Here is a 23,561-nt window from a genome sequence, read left to right as displayed (position 1 = left end):
GATAGAAACTGGACTAGGACAGAGGTGATGATGGAAACATAATGGGAAGATATGAAAGATAACAGTGAATTTGAACTCCTTTTCAGATGTATTTCTTCTTTAAAGAAGCTGTTAATTCATTTCTTTTACTGGTTGTCCCTTTGTTTTTCCCTTTTTATGTAGACAAATGTTTTTTCCCTTTGTAGTGTTTCTTCCGTTAATTTTAAATTATAACACCTTTCTTCTACCATCTCCACTTTTTTTGTCCTATTTTCCCTACTTTCACAGTAGAACATGTAAGATTTACTTCAATGTGGGATGTATAAACTTCCAAATTTGGTAAGTTCATTCAATTATCCAGCAAACATTTATTGAGCACATATGTTTCAGGTGTTAGACATACACACAAAAAGAGAGAAACAGGTAAACAAGTTTTTCCAGAGCAGAAAGGACCCAGGTTGCATAAAGAACAGACACCTAGCCCAGCCTGAGGGGAATTAGTGAAGACTTTCTAAAGGTCAAATTTTAACTGTTATGAAGAGGTCTGCATACTAGCTAAATGGAAAAACAAAGAGCCTTAAATGAAGAGTGGGTAGATGACTGTCACCAATCCTCTCAGAGTAATTTCAGAATTGAACAGGAAGCTCAATAGCAGATCCAGTGAATTCCAAGGACATCACTCTGATTAAAATCTTTTATACCTCATAGATAATCCAACTGAAAAATGACCACCAAATGTTTTCTGGAACTAGCATGAGCTCAAGGTAATTTTATCAATATAAACTAAACACTTTCAGAATTTCCCTCTCAATATATACCCTGTTCTCCAATGCTAAGTGAAATCCAGACTTATTAACCTGGTAGTAATATATTTTAGCTTTATTTCTACTTCATCCCACAAGTTCTCATCAGTGGAGTTATATACTCCTGTGACACCCAGGGGATTTCCCACTCCCATCCTTACCCCACTTATACTGGTCCCTCTGGCTAGAATGCCTTCTTTCCCCTTTATTGAATCACTGAATGCAACTCTGTGTAAGATTCTTAAACACCGAGAACAAATAGCACTCACTTCATTTTGCCTTCTTTGGATAGTTTTCTGCACTACGTAACTTTTTGGGGGGGCATTATTCTGTATCACTGGTGGATGTTGCTCATCCTTTCCTGAGTATAGGTTGCTTAAAAACAGAAAGTATGGCTTACACAACTGCAATATGAACAGTGACTTGCACATAGCAGATACGTATATCCACTGAATAAAAGGACGAAGAATTTCCCTTGCTGTAGCTGACCCTTGCTTTTCCAGGCGACTTTAAGTCTTCGATGTCTTACGACTTCCTTGAATAGAAGCAGAAACTGGAAAGTGGATAACGACATAAATGGTAATATGGTGACATTTAACATATTATGGTGGAGGTGACGCTAGCAAATGTCTGATAAGACTGGATTTAAGAGAGAAGGAAAGAACAATTTGGGCACAGCAAGTATTAAAATTATGCTGTAAATGGAAGCAGAGAAATGGGGCAGTAGCTGGAAGAAATGAGATACTGGGCGAGTGTACATCGTTACAAACGATACGGTCTCATTCAAGATCAGCAATTCTTAGGAAAAGCTACAGGTCTCAATCTCTCCTTTGTAATTTCTGCAGTCAACAAAAGGCAAACAATATGTACTGAGAGTTTATATTGTCAGGCACTGTACAAACACTTTACATATTCCAGTTAATTTTTCACCAGAGCCTTGCGAAAAAGGTACTATCGTAAGATTCGTTTTACTGGCAGACACTGACTATAGAGATTAAACGCTCTTTCCAAAGCATCACAGATAAAAATTCATAAGGACTGAGAGCCAGAGACGCTTCAGTCGCCTAGAAACCGTTAAGGGGACTTACAGTCGTACAGCTCTGACTTCTGGAAAACTCGCCTGGGCGTTTAGGCGCACTCCCTGACTCGCCACAGGCCCTTCAGAATGACGTAGAAGAGCCATTCCGAGAGCCCTAAAAGTCGACCCCACAGGTTCCCAGACCTCGGTGCTCACCTCGTTATTGAGGTTCAGAGTTCCCGGCTCCGCCATGGTAGCTATAGAAAGAAGATCCGGGGCTGCCGGCACGTGAACGGTAGCTACTCGAACACGGCTGCGTCGCTACGCCTCTCAATGGTGGCCTCGCTGGCCCAAAATTCATCCGCCGTCCGATCGCGCCGATGCATGGGTAAAAGGTAGAGGGCCTCGGCGGGGGAGGGGAGAACGGAAGTGACAGAGAACAACTTCCGGCACAAAGCGCTCCGCGCCAGATTTGAGCGTTCCTGTGGAAAGCAGGCTCGGGCTGGAGCTTGGGAAGGCGCTCCGGAAGCTGTCGGCTTGTTGAGAAGTTTTTCAAGATGCTGATTTTATTGCATTCGATTGTAGACTGAGTCTAGCTTTGTAAGGACCTTGTATTTTTGTGTCCCAGTGAGTGAGAGCTTTTATGAAAGGCTCACTTGAACGACAGATTTTACTCCTATTTTTTTTCTAGCGTTTCTGAAGATTTCTGCGCTGCTAACAAACGCACCTCTTAGCTTCAGCTTTGTTCTTCCTTACTCAGGGATGGGCATATTTTTCTGCACACTGTAAGAAGGTTTAAATTTAGATAATAAACGTTTAAAGCAAAACTAGGTTGCACATTTGCTGCTGCCTGTGAGAATGGCTGTTTTGAAGTATTAGCCTGCATGCAGAGGAGACATGAGGGAGTGAGTCTGAATTAAATAATACATTAATAGTTAACACCTAGTAGTATTGAGCGTTAAAATGTGTCAAGTGCTGGGGCAAACCCTTTGCACGAATTTATCTCCAAAAAAGTCACAGAAATCCAGTGAGATAGGAAATACTATTCTTATTTTACAGATGGGGAAACTGACTTTCGAGGAGCCATGTGTCTTGCCCAGAGTTGCCCAGCTAGAGCCGACCACTGCTACAGGACTCCAGGGCTGGTTGCATATATTGTGGAGTCCCCTGCAAAATGAAAATTCAGGACCCCCCCATTCAAAAAGTAGGAATTTTCTTTTTATCTTCCGTGATGTCTTTTGACCTGTATGCGCCTTTTATTTGGTATTTAATGTGGTGCTCCCTCAAGCACAGGGGTGCCATGAGTGGCACTCACAGGTGCCTGGAGCCCCTGCTTCAGGACTCAGGGAGGGGCGGCTGTACTGGACCAAAGTGACAGCAGTTGCTGGACAGAGACAGGGAAGTAGGAAGCCAGAGAACCCGAATGGGATTATGTGGCAGGGAAGTACACACTTGACCTGAGACTAAGCCCTTGATACATTTTCCATTATCCCACTGGATTTCACTTACAAAACTCAATTTCACAGATAAGCTTATTAAGAATTTCGAGTCTGTGATGAAAAAACATTTAAGCCAGGCCCACTTATGAGCCTCTCTCCAAGAAGACGGACCTATGCCGACCCTATGCCCTTAGCTTGTGATTCTGAATTCACTCTGCAGTAACTCAGTAGCAGTAACTCAGACTTGGCTTTGGATTGGTATTCTTTTAATTTAATGTGTGATTTGGGCACAAGTGAATTAATGCCTGACTTCCTGTTTGACTAGTGTCGCATAAAGGTAGTTTTTGCCATTAATGAGTTGTATACCGAATTGTAATTGTCTCCTTACTCATCTACTGCTCCTCCTGGAGTGTAGGGGCTTTTAAACCAGGCTGGGGCGCTCCATACATAAGTACACAGGAAGTAATGTTTTAAAGATAAATGTAGAGCTTGATGGAAAGTGTTTCTTCTATTTGGGGAGAAAGGTTTAAGTATGATTCCATAATGCTTCAAAAAATGGATTCTTAGTCTGAAGTTTGTCTATAGTTCTTAAAGGCCCTGCTGTGTTTTTCCTTGACCACTCTTGTTCTCCAACATTATTTCTCTGGCCACCACAGTCTCTTCAGGCTCAGAATTTTTTTTTATGTTTTCTTAGCTCAAGCACTCTCATTTGCTTTTGATATTCCCTCTGCCACATCTGCTTTCTCAAGTGCTACTTTTCAAGACTGGTGCACATTCTATCCATCCTTTTTAAGAATTATTTTCATAGCCTTCGACAGAAGTTAATTTTTTCCATCAGCATTTCATTCCTATATAACTTAAAATAGTTTGCTCTAATTTGAAATTTCTTGTGTACTGTCTATTCTTTTACATTATAACCTCTCAGCAACCTTATGTTCATTTTTAAAGTGACTAGTAGTTTTTCATTGTCACTGACATATCACTTCCATGTCAATCCATCTTTGTCTTTTGATTCCACAATCTCAAAAATCGTTTTGATTCTTTACAGAGGTGATTCTACTCTCCAACCTATTCTCATCAAACTATACACATTTCCTCTAGTAATAATAATGCATTTGTATTAATCAAGCTGTAAGTTTCTCCTGCTTCTTTTATTCCTGAAGGGCTGACCTGGGTTGGTTAAATGCTGTCAGATATATGAAGCAACAAAACTATTATCATTAAGAGCAACTGGTGTGAGACCTTGTCCCTCTTTATTACACTGTTACAATTATTGGAAGTAAGGATTCACAAGCATGTACAATGGTGACCCAGGTTTTCCAAATTCAGGTTTCTTAAGAATTTCTCAAATCCCACTGTATTTGTCTACTCATGCTACAACAAAATACCACAGACTGAGTGGCTTAAACAAAATAATTTATTTTCTTGCAGTTCTGGAGGCTAGAAGTCCAAGATCAAGGTGCTATCATGCTTGTTTCTCCTGAGAGTTTTTTTCCTGGCTTGCAGAGGCAATCTTTTTGCTGTGTCCTCACATGGCCTTTGCAGTGTGCACACCTGGAGAGAGACTTCTCTGATGTTTCTTTCTCTTCTTATAAGGATGCCAATCCTATGGTATTAGGGCTCCACCCTTATGACCTCATTTCACCTAATTGCCTCCCTAAGAGCTCTGTCTCCAAACACTGTTACATTGGGGATTAGAGCTTCAATATATGGATTTCAGGGGGACACAATTCAGTCTCCAACACCCTCTTTCTTTGAGAAAAGAAAATTACCTTTAAAGTAATCTTATCAAACTTGCTTGATGACTGCTATTTCAATCATTTTGTACTTTTAAAAATTGTAGTCATACATTTCTAGATGACAGCTAAGCTCATGGATGTTTAGCAGTCAGAACAGAATTGAGAAATAGACCTGTGCGTATATGGACAACTGATTTTCAACAAAGTTGCAAAGATAATTCAGTGGAGGGAAGGTAGCCTTTTCAAAAATTGTGCCAGAACAATTGGATATTCATATAAAAAAATTAACTTTGACCCACATTTCACACCAAATACAAAAACAACTTAAAATGATTTATAGTCCTAAATGTAAAGCATAAAACTATGAAACTCCTGAAATAAAAGATAGGACAAAGACCTTGTGACCTAGAGTTAGGCAAAGATTTCTTGGATATCAAAACAAATGCAGAATCCATATAAAAATGCATTGATAAACTGGACTGAATCGACATAAAAACTTCTCTTCAAAATACAGTTAAGAGAATAAAAAGGTAAGCTATATGTGGAGAAGAAAATTTTGCAACTAAAATAATTTACAAAGGTTTTATATCTAGAATATATAAAGAACTCTCCAGACTCAACAAATACACAGAGAACCCAATAAAAAAAAGTTGGCAAAAGATCTGAACAGATACTTCACCTACAAAGATATGTGGATAGCAAATAAACATATGAAAATAATGTTCAACATCATCAGGGAAATGCAAATTAAAACCACAATATGATTAAAACCACTTATTAGAATAGTTAAAAAGTGATCATACCAAGTACCAGTGAGGATGTGGAACAACTTGAACTCCTAAGTATCATTTGTGGAAATGTCAAATGGGACGATCACTTTAAAAAGGATTTCGTAATTTCTTAAATTATACATCCACTAGCCGTATGATCTAGGATTTCCTCTCTTGGATCAGTAACGACATTAAAGCACATGGCCTTTATATAAAGACTTGTACATAAATGTTCAGATAAGCTTTATTTGTAGTAGCCAAAATACAGAAATAACTCAGATTTCCATTTAACAGACAAAGGAATAAATTATGGTGTACTTACACATAGAAACACACAAACACACACACACAATGGACCATCACTCAGAAATTTTTTTAAATGATACACACTACAATATGGATGAATTTTGAAATAATTATGCTGAGAGAATACAAACAAAAGGACTACATAGTGTATTATTCCATTTATGTAAAATCATATCTATATTCCCCAATCCAGGGAACAAAGGTGTTACACAATCAAGTAAATGTGATGTGTGAAAAACAATCTCATGTATAGTGACAAAAAGTAGATCAGTGTTTCTAGGGACTTCAGGGTGGAAGGATGGAATGATGGAGGGGAGAAATTAGAAAAGGTCATGAGGAAACTTTTGGAGATGATTGATATATATTCATTGTCATGATTTTGGTCATGGTATCAATTATACATAAGTCAAAACATATCAAACTGTATACTTTAATTATTGCAGTTTAATATGTGTCAATTACACCTCAGTAAAACTTAAATACACTTACCATAGAACTAGCAATTAAACCTCTAGAAAAATACTCTATAGTTATATTGGTACAAATTAATGATGCATGTACAAGGATATTCATTACACAAGTGTTTGTAATAACAAAAGATTTGAGACAACCTGTTCACCAGCACATAATTGTTTAATGGATCCATTAAGAAGAATAATCATCTCTTTATTTGCTGGAGGAAGGCTCTTCATAATATATTATTAATGAATAAATCAAGTGGCATTACATTATAATGTGCCACTGTGTATGTTTGCAGGAAGGGTACGTACGTATACACGTCATATTTACTTGATTGTATAACATCCTTGTTTCCTGGCCTGGGGAGCAGAGGTAGAGTTTTTCTACCATGTACCCTTTGGTATCTTTTAAGTTTTGTACCATGTGCTAGTATAAATTTTTAAAACAAATACAATTTAAAATACATTCTCATGGTTTTTGTTGCAATTGTGAATGGTATATAGTCTCTCATTACTGCCTATATTAGCTGGTAGTGGTGGTATTGATACAAGCTATAAATTTGTTTTTGGTGTATTTGTCATGCAATCACTTATCCAAGGGTTGGTTGGTTGGTTTTTTTGAGGGAGGAGAATTGTCTAGGTATGCAATCACATGATCAAAAAGAAAATTACATCTATTTTCAGTATTCAGACCAGTTATTTTATTTTGTTGTATTATTACATTTGCTAGAACTTCTGGAGAATATCCCTGGCTTGTTCCTGATTTTAATGGGGATGGCTTTAATGTTTTACCATTTGAAATTACATTTGGTGTTTATTATGGTGAATAGTTTAATAAAATTCAGGTAGTTTTCTGGTATTTTCTCTAGCTTTTCTTTTTTAATAAGTAGAAATGGTTGATGAAGTTTATCATTTGACTTTTCAATTTCTGTTGCTTTAATCATATTGTTTTTTTCCTTTAAAGCATTTCCCCCACATGTTCTAATTTTATTTTGGATGTTAGAAAGATATGGGTGTGGACCTTAGCATCAGGGCTAAGTACTGGCAGACCCCAGCAGTGGGCCTGTTCATCTGTGGACCCTGCCAGCTGACCCACCCACAAATCTGACTAGCCATCCTGCCTGTGGACCCTGCCAGTCGGTCCACCCAAGATCTCCATTAAATATTAAATTAAATATTAAATATTTTAATAAATATATATATATGTATAACTGCTGTACACCAGAAGTTAACACAACATTGTAAACCGACTACATACTTTAATTAAAAAAAAATGAAGGGGGCAGGAGAAAACTTTTGGAGGTGATGGATATACTAATGCATAGATTGTGGTGATGGTTTCGTGGTGTATACTTATCTCCAAAGTCATCAAGTTGTATATATTAATTATTTACAGCTTTTTGTATGTCAATTATACCTCGTTAAAGTGGCTTAAAAAAAAGAAAGCTATGGGGTTTTAAAAAAGAGAAATGCCACTCCTTTCTCTTATTTACTTGAGTAAGTGGATAAAGAGAACTTTCTATTGGCAAACTTGTCATTTTTTTAAGCATGTCATTTATAACTTTTAGTACTTGAACTATTATTAGTAATTCACTTCAGAACAGATTGCAACACACCTGAGTGCTTCAATCCCAGCTAAGAACCACTGCATTAAGTTTCTCAGTTATTCTGGCTCTGTACTTTCAATCCTCTGTCCCCTGGATGGCAGTGTTGTTCCCCAAATTTCACATTACAATTAGAACTTGGCATCTTAAAGAAAGCAATCTAAATGAATGGCTTATGATAGCATTTTTGAATTAGAAGGAAAAGAGATGGATCTATCAGATTTTGAATTTTTTAATGCCTAAGATTAACCCCTCAGATTTCAGTTTTTGGCTTGAAATGAATTATTAAACAATAATAAACCCTCTAATTGAACCACTAATGGATTTATTTAAGATTCAATGTTTTATATATATAACATACTGCAAAGTGTAACTAGTTACTGTATAGGAAACAGGTAGTTGGTAAATCACTAGGCAATATGTTTACTAAATCAATCCTCTAACATTACTTTTTGCCTTAATTTCATGTCACTGTTTATGGAGTGTTTTGATTAGATTTGTTACTTTGTATGTCTAGGAAATCTGAAGGAAAGTTTCTCTTCAAGGAATTTTAGATCTTAAAAATTTGAAATAGCTAGTTACTATTACATAGTCAAGTTTTACAAAATCTAAAGGGATGGAGCTGACACTTAGCAATTCAGCATTTTGTCTAAGAGCTTTGGCTCTGGAATCAGACCGATATCAAATTTTAACTCTCTCTCTTAATAGCTTTATGCCCTTGGGCAAATTATATTAGCTCTCTGTGACAAGATTCCTTTATTTATAAAAATGGGAATGAAAATGAACCTCTCAGAATTGTTGTGATGGTTCAATGAAAACACGGTAGAGTTCTTGAATATTTACCTCTCAATAATTTAAGCTGTTATTATTTTCCATTACCTCATTTGATCTTGACAGTAACTTGGTGAGATAGGCACGATACATATGAAGGATTCATGTCTTACGAATAACAAAAATCCTTAGGTCATAGGGGTAATAAAGGGTAATTCAAGTAAGTGTCTTGACATAAAATCACTGGTGGCAGTTTTACAACAACTCTGTGATATGGATGTATAAATTACATTAATAATTTATGACCATCATTCTTTCCCATTTACCTAATTATTTATTGATTGTTCAGTAATTAATAAGGCACTTTTTTTTTCTATTTTGAAAGAGGGCTGCCACTTCATTAGGCAGCTATGGAATAGGGATAAAATTCCCAGCAGAGGTAAATAAAAGCAAGGTAATAAAAGACACTCTATTTCATAAATAGAGTAAAGCATCTAAAAGATTTTTCACATACTCTTCAAGTTTCCCAAAATGTTGTTAGGCAGGTATAGAAATTAACAACTTTAAAATTTCTTAAATATATTTTCCCCACACATACCTCTTAAAAATATAGCTCTCTTAAGTTATTGAAATTTTTTTAAACTTTTTTTTATTGAGTTATAGTCATTTTACAATGTTGTGTCAAATTCCAGTGTAGAGCACATTTTTTCAGTTATACATGAACATACATATATTCATTGTCACTTTTTTTTTCGCTGTGAGCTACCACAAGATCTTGTATATATTTCCCTGTGCTATACAATATAATCTTGTTTATCTGTTCTACATATGCCTGTCAGTATCTACAAATTGTGAAATCCCATTCTGTCCCTTCCCACCCCTTGCCCCCGGAAATTTTTTAAGTGAAGCAAAATCTTTTGAAGCAAAAACCAAACTTCATGAATCATAATAGACTGGGAGAAGTGGGTTTTAAAATACTTGGGAATTTATGGATTTGTAAATGAGTAATATTTAAAGGCAATTTTGCTGCAGTTATGTTTAAACATAAAGATAGAAATTCAAGATAGAATGAAGTGAATGGTATAGAAGCCTGTTCAGAGAAAACATTTTTAATTTGAAAATAACATCAAGAAGCAAGGAATTTGTAGCAGGTCTTTGGGTCACATGTCTATCAAGAATAAGAGAGATAAAATATACAGCTTGGGGAGTTAAATTTAGCAGTTCATTTAGTCTCTCCTTGAAGGAATTCAGTGCCTTTTCTCTGGTAAGGATTAAAATTAGAGAAAAAAGCTCTGTTATTTTCCCCAACTCATAGTCCAGGTTCTGGAAAGTGGTATGTATCTCTGCTTCACTTTTTAGCTGTTCCAAAATTTTGGAATCCCCTGCTAAAACTCCACTGAACCTCTGCTTGTCAAAGTCCTGGGTACTTTGAACTACTGGGTACTTAACTACACCTTAGGGTGCTCTAGATACAAGGTATCATCACCCCTTTCCTTTGCCAGTTTGACTCACCTGAACGTGTTGGCTGAGCCAGTGACTCCTTTCCTCTTTTGTCTCCCCACATGTATCACTGTCTGCACTAGAAGCCTTGCCAGATGGATTTACTGTATGTAGTGGCCCTTCATACCGGACTTTTTATGCCTGACACTAGCCACATGGGCACTATTGATTTAACAAAGAATTATCCAGCCCAAATGTCACTAGTGCTGAGGTTGAGAGCTGCTAATCTATGTTCATGTCTGTAAGCACCCACTTTATAGCACAGTGCAGTACCAAGGGCCAGGCTGTGGAGAGGTCAGGTCCGGATATTAGAAATGAGGGAGGGGGCTGGGATGTGTCTGTATAGGATTTTAAGTCACTTATAATCCTGACTAAAAGTCACTCTGGTTTTATTATCATCATGCATTAGAAATTCTAAAGAAAAGTCAGTGATAAAAATTCTCCTTCCTGAACAAATATTTTATCAGTTGAAATGTAAATAACTAGATCAGCTTTACTGTTAAGTTTTAAAACTGTAAATGTAAGCTTCAAAATTAGCCAAGTTTTATTAACTTTAATAAGCATTGTATTCCACATGAAAGTCAGTTTGGGGGACTCTCAGCTATGCAGTAGGCCCCTGACTCAAGTGGACTCAGCAACACCTGTTCAGCAGTAAGTTTGTAATTGCTTGGAATCAACTGAGATCACTTTTTGACACAGTTCATTGACAATCTCTGTGATAGAACAAATTGCTGCATTTAACAGTGATTCAAAACAAACAATCATAGCTATGTGTAATTTTTATAGTTATCTTTCTTTTTCTAGTGTGAGGTTTTATATGAGGTTAATCAGACCAAAAAAAAAATGCAAACGGATAGAATTATTCATGAGCACAGTACAGTCAATACCAAGCTTTAAAATCATTTCTTGAAGAGAGGCATACAGAAAATGTGGGAAAGGATATTAATATATTCCTTCACATAGAGTGAAGAACATTCTTTTATATTCTAACATTTAATTAATTTTTTTCAGTTTTTAATTTTTTTCCTGCGTGATTTTTATATACAAAATTTCAGTAAAAAATAACTTCACTGTGTGCTTTCTCTCCTGGCCATTATTTGTTGTTTCTTTTTAGAACAACTTTTTGTGAAAATAACTTTTTTGTTTAGAGGACAGTAGTATTAGGAATGATTTGTGCTGGATGTATAGTAGGTTTTGCCACTGATATACTAATCCCTGAGAGGTACTTAAAATTGATTTGTCTCAGACTAAATTCATTATCTACCATTCATGCAGTAATGTTAAAAAAGCAAACAAACAAGGACTCCTGATTCCAGTGAAGGACATCATCATTCACACCATCATCCTTGACTTCTTCCTGCATTCAATCTTCACCCTCACCTAAACAGTCGATAATAAAGTTACTTAGATTTTCCTTCTTTCATCTCTCTCCTGAATCTCCTTGTTTCTGTCTATACAGCTGCCAATTTCAGTTAGGCCCTTCTCTTTTCTCTTGTGGATTTTATGGTAGTTTCCCTAGTTGTCTTCCTGCCTTTACATTTACCACTGTGTCTCCTTTCTTCCATTGCCAGAGATGTTTTCTAGAGAACGAATCATGTCGTTACCTCCATAAAACTTTCGCTATTTTTTCATTGCTTTCAGGATAAAAACCAAACTTCTTGGTATGGTATATCAGACTCTTTTTGATCTGGTCCCTGCTGACATCTTCAGGTGTACTCCCTGCTAAAACTTTGTAGTTATAAAATATACCCCAAATTTTGCATTTCTTTTGAAATTTTCTGTTGGCTATGTCATAGATATGGATTCTTGGCCTGAAATACTTTAACTCTCTACTCCTAACACTTACCCAGGGGTCCATTTATTGACTTCCATATTTATCCTTAGTCTGGATTAATGAACTCTGATGCTGTTCTACCCCCCAAGAAGTTGAGGTAATCTCAGTTTTGAGTTAATCATACTCCTCAGTTTATACACATTTTCATCATTGGTCAGAACAAGTTTCGTTTCTTATTTTAGTTATGTATTTCCTCTACTCATTCCAATTTCCCACTCTCCACCCTGGTAGGTAACCTTTCTATAGTATTTAATATGTATGTTTTTTGAGGGAGCAGGTATTTTTACAAAATGTTTATTACCTGAATCTGTTTTAAAATCTTCACTATTATGTTTTAAGGATTATTTTACTATGTGATTGTAATCTCGTGCTTCTAATTTTTTTTTTTTTTTGCTTCTAATTGTTACATGGGGGTAAAGAGTTTCCATTTTAGCTACTTTCTCTCCTAATGATTGATGTCTTTCCCTGTCATCTTAAATAATATAAGACTGAACAGCCTCCTACATGTTCACTTATGGGTTTTTGTGAGAGAATTTTTTTATGGGATTATGTATCAGTTTATGGTGGTAAATGTTCATCAACTTGCTCTCTGTAAAAAAAAGTGAGCATATGTGTATATGTATGTGTGTGTGTATATATACATTTACTTGTATGTATGTTTATTATAAATTTTATTGCTATAGAAGAGATATAGCACAAAATTTTCAAATGGTACTAAAATCCACATTTTAGTCAAATTGTATTTTGATAGAGCCAACTGATTCTCACAGAATGCTTTCACTGATTTTTTTTGTTGAACTATTGTATCCCTGGCCAAACTATGATTTCAATTGATGAATGAGTACAGTTCTGACATGAATATTAGTTGGTATTTTCATTTACGTTAATGGATAGATGAAAGTGAAAATCACAAAAAAAAGTTGAAACTTCATTTCTTCATAAATGACAAGCAACTTCTTTGCTGAATTGGATACTGGTTTTTAAATACTGGAGGAGCAGTGTGCTATTCACAATAAATGACCATAGGCACAGCAAACTTTTGAATTTAATCTACATTATTAACATTTTCTCCTTCACTGTCTAAAGTCCAAAGTCAATCAATAAAACAAACTAAGCCTTGACCTGTGTTATTTGCTGCTATTCATGGAATAAATACTCCCACCATTACCTATATGAAGCTACCAAAGCAATGTCACTGTGCAGGAAGATGAGATGTGCAATTGCACACTATTCTATAGAATCCATCATGTAGATCAAACAGCCATAAGCTTGAGAACATAGATAATTGTATGAAGAAGTAAAAAAGAAATAGGAAAGGATGATTTTTAAGTATCTATTGCCTTTGTTCCTAATATAGTTATTTTTAACTTTACATAAATTAACTTTTAATAATGGCTATGTTTTGCAACAGATTATCTTCTTGGTTATTTCCTCTCAATGTATGTTTACTCTTTAAGGGATGTCATTTACCCCTAGTGTTTCATCTTTCTTTTGAATCATTTCCCAAATTACGCTCTGTGCAATATTTCACAGCATTAGGTCTGGCTAGAAAAATCATTCTATAATCAAATACGTTTAGAATTTTCTGAATGATTCATAATGTAATGTAACATGCATAATGTAAACTAAATTCTGTGATAGTTCTGAAGTAATGAACCCTCTCAGTCATGTTAAACTAATCCTTTCCAATCTCCCTGGAGCACGGATCACATCATGGTGCATTTATTAAGTCTACTGAAACTTTGTATACTAGTTTGGGAAATACTGGCATAAAAATTGATATCTCCCCAATGTATATATCCAGTCCTTCCTTTTATCTGAACTCCAAGACTGGATTTCCAACTGTCTCTTATACATATAGAGGTACTTCAAGATTATATTGTGCAATATTAGACCCGTTACTATATTATTGACCTGAAGCTAAAGATCACCAAATCACACTTACAGTTAAACAAGTTGGGCTTATTACTGGTTGCAGTGAGGGGGAATGCACAACATACTGAAATGTAGGGTGTCCCACTAAGAGGTTGTTAGAAAGAACTTATTGTAAGATTTTGGTCTGTTTTGAATAATTTTGGAGAAGATCTAAGAAAGCAGGGGCTAGCTCTAGACTAGGTGCTATCAGAAAGCAGTGAACAAATCTATAATTGAATATCTCAATAAATTTTATGTCTAGGAGGGCTGATAAGGTGAGACTAAGCAGTAATTCATAGAGAAGTAGCAGTCCATTATTTTAGCTGAGGGAGGGGATGTGGTATTTTGTAAATTTCCCAAATCATCTTTTTGTCTTATTTAATCATGGTGTCAGAGTTACTGTACTTGATATTCATGTTTCGTGAGATTATTTATGTCCAAGAGCAAAACAATATGGCTTAAGTGTCAGCATCAAAAGAATTTATAGTGACACTGAGGCCTGCTTGTGTGTATCAGACCAGGTCTCCAATATCAGGAGCTGTTTTTTTCTCTTCCCTAGATCCTTTACAGTACTTTTCTTTGTTGTGTATTCTTTACTGGTATAATCTTAGTCATCCAAACAAGAAACATTTGGTTAACTTTCATCTCTCATTTCTCTTCTCCCTGACATTTTAGAGGATTTTTAATCACCAGTTTCAATCTTAAGTATCCACGAAATATCTTTCACAGTCATTCCTGCACCTCTTATCTCACTGCCTAAATTCAGGTCCTCATTATCTCTTATCTGAACAGTTGCAATTGCTAGCAAATGGATCTTCCTGATTCTAGTTTTAGAGCCAACCAAACATATATAAGATCATGTTGTTCCTCTGTTTTATAACCTCATTGGCTCATTTTACCTATACATTTTATTATGTAAGATATAAGTACCTATTCTGCCATTTAAGTTCCTTGGCAGTTTGGTACATCTTAACTTTATAATCTTACTTCATACCCAGTCCTAACAGTCATCATATATGATCTATGCTGTAAAATTCATTCAATAAATATTTGTCTAAAGTCTTTATTATGTGCTTTCTTTGAGCCATGTTATTTATCTTAAATAAGTTTTAAAATTAAATAGCTATTAATATGTTTATTTAATATTTGTCTCCATACTAAACTCTAAGTTTAGTGTCAGCAAGTACCATGTCTAGTTTTTCTCACTATTTTATTCTCCAGCATTGAGCAAACTATTCAGGCTATTAACACAGACTAACATAGTTAAACTCTGGGTGCAAAATGCACATAAGTTATGTTACAGGCATGGGATGGAATTGAGTACCTGTTTAAATTCAGAATATTTTGAATAGGAAATAGTAAAGTCAGACTTTCTTAATATCCAAGACTATTGTTAATAGTAGAAAACAAAAAGCTCTATCAATGAGAGCATCAAGGCAGATTGAGCAGTGGATTAAATGAATCCTCCTAAAATTGCAGAATTTAGCTAATATAAAATGACAATAGTTAGACTGACTTTCTGAGTCAGTGTTACATAGATCTGAAAATAAGAATTCTAAATTGATGTGCTGAGACCTTTCCAAGGTTGAGGAAGCTAAAATTTGATGACTAACTAGATGCTGCGAAGAGAATATTTGACTAGATTTAAGATCCATGAAATAGGAATCAGAATACTTCTATATGTGGTACTAATATTAAAACTTATTAGCTCTGTGGCCTGAGTAAGTCCATTCATCTTCCTGAACCCCAGAATCCTCACCTATAAAACTAGGTGAACAGATACTCTATGTAGATTATCTTAATTCTATAAAATAAAGATACAGCAGATTCTCCCCTACCTCAAACACTTTAGAACTCTATCAGAGTTCTTGCATGAAGAAGTGTCAGATTTCTACTTACCATTATGTTCTATTTAATCTAAAAGATATATTGATCAAGGATAATTTAAGGTGTTCCCTACTTTACATTTCTGCTTCTCCTATTTAAAAGACCAAATCTGGTCCAATAAAACATCACAGTAGATCCTTGAGAGGTTCAGCATACATTGAGATAGCTCTTGGGCCACCAACCACTTTTTACTATATATTGCCTTCTTCCATACCTTATCTGTAATTTGTCTCCCTTTTTTCTTTATCCTTTAAAATACTGACTGCTGAACTTTCTAGTTGTAGTCTCCCTCTTTTAGTGTACATTATCCTATATTGTTAATTCTATAACAACTATGACAGAAATTGAGCGTTTCTTCTATTATCTGTTTTCCTCATTTGATATTGTAAAAGAATCAGTGATTTTTTTAAGCTGAAACAACTAAAAGTATATTCAGTCACCCAGAATATAAATTCTATTTTAGGTAGATTGGCTGTCTTATCAATTTCTGACCAAAGAGGTATAAATGAAAGTGGTAGGTCCAAGCTTATAGTGAAGTGAATGTGCCTCTTGTTCTTGCTCCTTTTATTGGCTGGAATGTTGACATAATGGCAGGAGCTCCAGCAATATTTAAGAACATACAGATGAAGGCCACATAAAATAATGATGAAGTCAAAATTTGGAAGGAGCATGGGTCCCTGATTACTTCATTGAACTGTCATACCAAGACTGGGCTTTTCTTTAAGTGAAAAGAAATATGAAACAAAACTTGTGTGTTTAAGCCATTGTGAATTTGAATTTTCTGTAACATTAGGTGAATTTAACTTTCTCTGATATGATAGTAAGGGTAACCATATTTTTAAAATTTCATTTTATTTAGCTACCCATTTATCACTTCCTTCTGATACAATTACATATCTATCCAAAAGAACTCAGTGCAGTGTGGTAAAATAATATTATAAAGCAGCAACATTACATAGTATAAAAGTAAGAGTATCTACTTAATACTTTTACCTGAACCCTGGGAACGTCTTCCCTCCCCAGCCAGAAGGCCAAGAACTACTCAGAGCAGAGCATAAAGGCTACACAAAGTATTAGAAAAAAAAAGCAAACAAAAAGAAAAAAAATTTTTAAATAGCCACTGGCCAAAGCAGAATTCAGAAATTTTAGGTTATACACATGCACTGATAATTTTCTTGCTTGAATATACTGAATAGAGTGCATGGGCAGAGGAGAGAAAGAGTTGAGAGAACCATGGGGTAAAAAAGAACGTGCTGGGGAAATTATGAGCCTCTGCAAAAGTTTCAGAAAACTATGTTTCTTGATTACCAAAAGCCAGTTTTTGCCTAAGGAGTGGTAGGTTTCAATTAAAACGTGACTGTGCTAGTCTCACTTCTCCATCCAATACAACCTTTTAAAGGCAACCCTTTCTCTGATAGTCCAGGACAATTGACAGCTTCTACAAATGGATAGTGAGAAAGTTGGATGCCGAGGTTTGACTTTTAACATGAAAGGAAACCTTGCATCTATTCAAGGTAAGAAAACAGTTTGAAATTATGCATGAAATGAAACTGTTTTGAAGTTTACAAATATACAAATAATTTGTTGTAGGATAAAATTATAAAATATATGAGGCAAAGGGAAAAGAAAGGCAGGAAAATAAGATGGAAGCAGAACAAAGATTAACATACAAAGGGGATGCCACAGTCATATATATATTTTAGGGATGAGTCATGATTGAAAATCTAAGACTATAGTGCTAAAAAACAAGGAGAAATACAATAATTTTGATACTCAAAATGTCCATGATATAAAATATGTCTTGTTGTTTAGAAATATAATTAGTAATAGTACTAAGAGCACAGAGAAGCAATCAGTCTCAGTTGGGTCCTCCTCCCTGGAACCATGTCAATGAAGACATTCTCAACATTTTTATAGTAAATACAGTCATTTTACTTTCTGTTTACTATTTATCTGTCCTTAAAAGAATGCTTTCATTTTGTGTTCTACAGCTGTAGAGCATCCTAAGCATCCTTTGATTTACCAAAGTGTTTTTTCAAAAAATTAAAGATCAAGTTAAAAAAAGGCAGGGGTGTTCATCTCCCAGCCTTGAGAGACTAACAGGGCCTGGAATTACTTTCTGCTGTAAACAACTAGAAAATCGGATGAAATATATGGAATTATATAATTCATATATAATTTTCAAGCATTGAACAATAAGCAGCATAGGTCTATAAGAAAGCAAACAAATTAAGTATAAACTCATTTAAAGTGTTCTTCTATGCTCTGTGTCAGCATTGATTATATTTCTTCTAAATAACAAGGTATATTTATGTTATAAATATTTTGAGCTTTAAAATTATTTTATTGTGTTTTTTTAAATACTAGAATCACCCAAAAATACCATGGTGTCATTTAATCTGTCCCCTAATCCCTACATTTCCTGTGATTTGGTACTTAAATCTGGAAGCTAAATAGTATTCTAATTTTTAAAAAAATAAAAACACTTCATTTGTAATATTGTGTACTTTCATGAGAAGGCATGGATATTTAACTCCTGTGACATCATGTACTTATTATTATTGTTGTCTAGCTCAATTTCTTAATGGCTCCAAAATGGTGTTATTTTAATTGTATAATTTGTTCATTTAGTTTTCTTACTTCTATAAAGAAAAACTTTTCCTTTTCAACTATTTGATTATCATAGGGTACAGTCATATAGGAGAGACAAGATAAATACTTGATAGCTTTTTTCAGTTTTAAAAATGAATTAGTTGACTAGCATATTTGAAAAACTGACTAAAGATTTTTCTGGAGGTTTGCTTGGTTCATTTTTAGGGCTTGTTTTAGAAAATAAGTAGCCACTTTGGGGAGAAAAATCTGCCTCACTGGAGTCAATCCTATTCAGTTGACCAGCTGGTCAGGGAATAAGCAAAGGTAGATCATATTATTTCCTATAGCAATCAGAAGTTTCATATAGGCTGCTCAATTGCTTCTTCTCTTCTACTAGACTCATTTCAGGCAAATTGTAATGTTACTGTTCCTTAATAATGTTCTGTTTTCTAGGAGAAAAACAAAGTGACAGGAACAAGGATCCTGAGATAAGAATAGAGTAGGTAGGAAGAGAGATATGGATTATCTTAAGGTGGGGATTCACACACCAGTCAGGTTGTAGGGGCAGGCTGTGATTAGGCTGCAGCTTGATCAGGCATATTGATTTTCTAGAGGGAATCAGTATAGAAAGACCCAAAGAGGGAGAACAGACTGTTTTAGAACACAGAATATGTAAAAAAGAGGGAAACCAAGCTCTGTTACTAAGTTTAAGAAGTGACTGATGAGCTGAAAAACTGGAGGTAAAGAAAGAATGCAGAGGCTGCACAGGCCCTAGGACTGAGGGAAGATCAAGATCAATGGTAAAGTCGGAGTCTAATATTACTGCTTTTACAAAGTTGGAGAATTCAAGGGTTATTTTCATCGAAGCCATTTATACAAGACTTGAACAGAAATGTATGAAAGGAAGAAATTCTTAAAGTGCTCAAGTGCTCAGTCCTTAATTTATTCGGAGATGGCTTAATTTGTTTCAGATTTTAGAGCAATGGTTGATTATATGCTGTTTTAAATGCTGTATATATCTTTATCAGAATAGAACTCAGTTTTAAATAGAGTTGCTCCAATTTTTGCTATTTGGATGATAAAAAGACTGTTAATTTTAATGGTGCTTAAATTAAGCAATCATGAATAATAGCCTCTTGTCAGAAATCCTGGATGGAAGGATAACAATTGCTTGACAACATCATCAACCTACCATTTACAAACTACCTTCTTTATTTTTAACATTGAGATTCAGCAGCACTAATGTAGGGCTAAAAATGAGAAAAGCTGCTGGAATTCTTAAAGTTGCTTCTGTTTTGTTATATTTATTCTACTAAAAGAGGGTTATATCTTACTTAGTGTATGTCCACTCATTAATACATAAGAAACACTAGTAATTCAATAAAAAAATAAAACCTCAATCCCTACAAATCACAAATTCAATGGAGGCCAAAAGACCAATAGTATAAATAGTGTTCTTTCAGTGGAGACACATCAGGAAGGTTGAACAGGTAGAACAAAACTGGATAATTAAGAATCATGGAAACTGACTATACTTCAATAAACATATATATACAAAAAAGGAATCATGGAAATGTTTTAAAGAAATTGTATTTTATGTGAGAATGCTAAATGTGTCTACTGCTGATAGTACGTCAAATCCAAGTACTGACTAAAGTAGTTTAAGAAATGTCAGTTTTTATTAGAATTTTGACAATGTCCTAGCATTAAGTGATTTTATGTCCATTCAGTCTAGAATACTGTATCTAAACATAAGTGGAAAAAATGGACTTATGAACTTGACAGAATGGGGAATCATCTATAATAATTTTATATCAAAAAAGAAGCCGAAAACTATAGTTTCAGATTTTTATTTTATCTTATAACTAAGATTTTTGCAAGCTATCTTTCATAGAAAAGTAAAGAAATGGTATTTGCCTTTAGGATAAATGTGACTTCTTTCAGTTTTCAAGAACTGAGTTTTGAATTTTCATATTTGACATTTAACACAAAAAAACTCATTATACTAATATTTTTAATGTAGGAATCAATTGCAGTATTGTGTGATTGTATATTCTTAATGAAAAGTGATCTCTACATATATCCACTGATCAGAGAAATTTTATACACTAAGTGGAACATGATACCAAAAATAAAGATGTATTTATGAAATGGTTCTTAATTTTTAATTTAGCAATAGAGTTTCCTATGGTCATGCATATTTAATATATTTACTAGGGTTTAAGGCCATTCTTCATTGGCTTTGCACTGAGGTTTCAGAATAGCACCACTCTGCTGCCATAGCCAAAAAAAATTAGGTCATCACTGTTTGTAGAATAAAGGAACCACATGAGTTCCTATGTTAATGCAAGCAAAGGTATTGGAATAACATTAAGCTTTGTTTGATCCAACTCTGCAGTTATTCTAAGAAAGCAAAGATTATGCTTCCAATTTTGTTGACGCCATAATATATCAGGGTACATAATAGTACTAGGCTTATAATTATAATGTTAAGGCTCTCAAAAGTATTCCTAAATCAAAAATACAGAGATAATATATCAGAACTACTCTTTTCTAGGTATTTGCATATTTTAACTTATTATTGAATACTACATTTTTTCAACTGAAAATATTTTATAATGTGTTAATCTTATAAATCTCTCTTGATTTCCATGCTTCCCTCCTGGTAATTTGCATTCTTTGATCATGATGTTTGGGCTAGCAGTAGACAGGCAGGGAATGATCAGATTTTAGTTCAATATTTAAAAGCTACTTAGCAATCCATACTCATTCCCTGATTCTAAAACCCAAATTATCACCATACAGGTTCACATTTGTATTCAATCTCATGTTACAAAAACAATTCATTGTATTTCCCCTAATCACAGCCCTTTCAACTTCCATTAAATCCTCAGTTTTCATTTACTTCCTGAGTAGTAACTGGCTCCACACTCATCCCAGAAACCTGAGAATGTCATGAATTTTTCCCTTTATCTTGTTTTTCGTATCAGTTAATCTAGCCTGTTGGTTCTTTTTCCCAAACACATCTCATTTCTCTCCATACTTCTCCATTGCCATTGCCACATTTCTAGCTCAGGCATTAATCATCTGTCACCTGCCCTTGGAACAATCCTCTTAGCTGTCCTTTATACTTCTAGAATGTTGCTCTATCCTGCATCCAAAGTAATCTTTGTAATGAGGGTATATGATCATATCACTTTCTTCCATGTAATTCTTCAGTGGTTCCCCACTGCTTTCAGGATAAATTTTAAACCCTTTCCACATAGCATATAAAACCTTGACTTTCTCTGCAGCTTTAATATTTAGAACTCCCATCTTTGCACTCTATATACCACAAATGGTCAACTACTTGTGATTGCTGGAACAGCCTATTATCACAAACCTCTGAGAGTTTGCTCAGGCTGTTCCCACTGCTTGGAAATCCCTTCATTATCTGTCTGTATAATAAATACTCTTTCTGCATGCTTTTGGCAAGATTTTTTCCCCTCCCATCACTCAGAACTTCATCACTCCAGTTAGCCTTTGAGACTACCAGGATTATTCCCACCCTACCTTTGATTTTGGTGTATTTTATTCCCACTGGAAACCTCAGACTCTCATCCCCATAGGATTTGTGTTAAACTTTATCTGACTCTACTTTTTACCCCTTTTCCCAATTTCATTCCCTAAACTCTGCTAGCTCATTCTATGGAACTTATGATTTGCCATTATCAAAATATCCTTTATCATCAACCTCTTACTTGAACATTCCCTTTACCTTCGTTCTCTAACCAAGACTTGGTTGTAGCCTTACCACACTAATTTTCTTGCCGGTTTCTCAGGTGGTGGCTATTTTTGTTCTCCTATGGCTCTTATGACTCTGAGCCTCAAATTGAAATAAACACCCTTTCTCTCTGTTGATTCAAAACATTTTCTTTCCCTCTTTCCAAAAAGGCTCCAGCATTGAAGTTTCTGCTATCAGACTATGTCACTCACTATTATTTCTGTTAGCTACATACAGGCCAATCTCTCCCATTTCTTGAATACTTAAGAATTAGTGCACTATCACATTCTCCAGTACAACAAATATAAAAAGCTGATGATTTCAGTATTCACATAGATTCAAAGAGATGGACCTTCTTCTTCCTTGCCTTGTTTCTCAATTCTCCGACTTTCCTTTATTAACCCTATTGTTACCTTAAAACAACCACTCTCATGTTCTTACTCTAAGCTAGCCATAACCAACAACTGCACTTCTTCCTCCAAAATTTCATTTTTAAGCATACTGCTTTCTCTTCCTTTCCAGCATTTTATTATAAAAAGTTTTCAAACATACAGAAAGGTTGAACGAATTTTTACAGTGAACACCTGTATACTCACCAGTTGGATTCTATTAATATTTTACAGTATTTGCTTTAAGACATACCTACCTAATTATTTGTTTGCCGTTATAGTAATACACACACATAATTATTTGCATCTTGCTCCTGCTTTACTACTGGACTGTGATCTTGAGGGCATGCACAATGATCCACTTATATTTGTATCCTTATGGGCTAGCACAGGAGCATTTAGCAGGTGGTAAATAAATGCCAGTTGAATGAATGAATGTCTCTTCTCTCAGTAATACTAATATAGAAAGTTAAGATATAAGGATAAATCCCACTGGATCACTCAAATCAGGGTTAGGTTATCTTAACAAATCAGGCAGGGAACATTGCCAGTAAATGAGGACACTTAAGACTGAATTCATAGACAAGTCAGGCTTTTTGTTGAAATGCTTCTATTACTTCTTTACATCTCAAAGAAGTGAAAGAATTGAAATTTATTTCATGAGCAAAAGGCATTAGAGCTTAATTGCTTTCTTCAGAAAGCCATGCTTATCACTATAGTCACATTTATTTTCTATTATGGCTAAGCAGTGGCTAATATTTTTAGTTAGTTTAGTATGCCTAGAATAATTATAGC

General features: G+C 34.9%; 1 protein-coding gene across 4 annotated transcripts in view; it reads right to left on the bottom strand.

Moving 5' to 3' along the window:
- The window catches only part of SRFBP1 (serum response factor binding protein 1), a 71,174-nt gene extending 69,001 nt beyond the window's left edge, over positions 1–2,173 (bottom strand). For 2 of the 4 annotated variants that reach the window (XR_004318668.1, XM_014562993.2), the window contains exon 1: positions 2,017–2,173. Coding sequence is in view for 1 of the 4 variants with exons in the window: in XM_014562993.2 (XP_014418479.1) it covers positions 2,017–2,052 (36 nt within the window). In the remaining 3 variants the exon portion in view is untranslated. Of the gene's footprint in view, positions 1–1,870; positions 1,988–2,016 lie in introns of those variants that run through there. The other 2 variants (XM_032476573.1, XM_032476572.1) reach the window with 2 other exon arrangements.
- Positions 2,174–23,561: the final 21,388 nt, after the last annotated feature.

Source organism: Camelus ferus, chromosome 3 (assembly GCF_009834535.1).
Source record: "Camelus ferus isolate YT-003-E chromosome 3, BCGSAC_Cfer_1.0, whole genome shotgun sequence".
Classification (NCBI taxonomy): Eukaryota; Metazoa; Chordata; class Mammalia; order Artiodactyla; family Camelidae; genus Camelus; species Camelus ferus.
The sequence above is the reverse complement of the archived record's forward strand: the minus strand, read 5'-3'. Positions and strand labels throughout refer to the sequence as shown.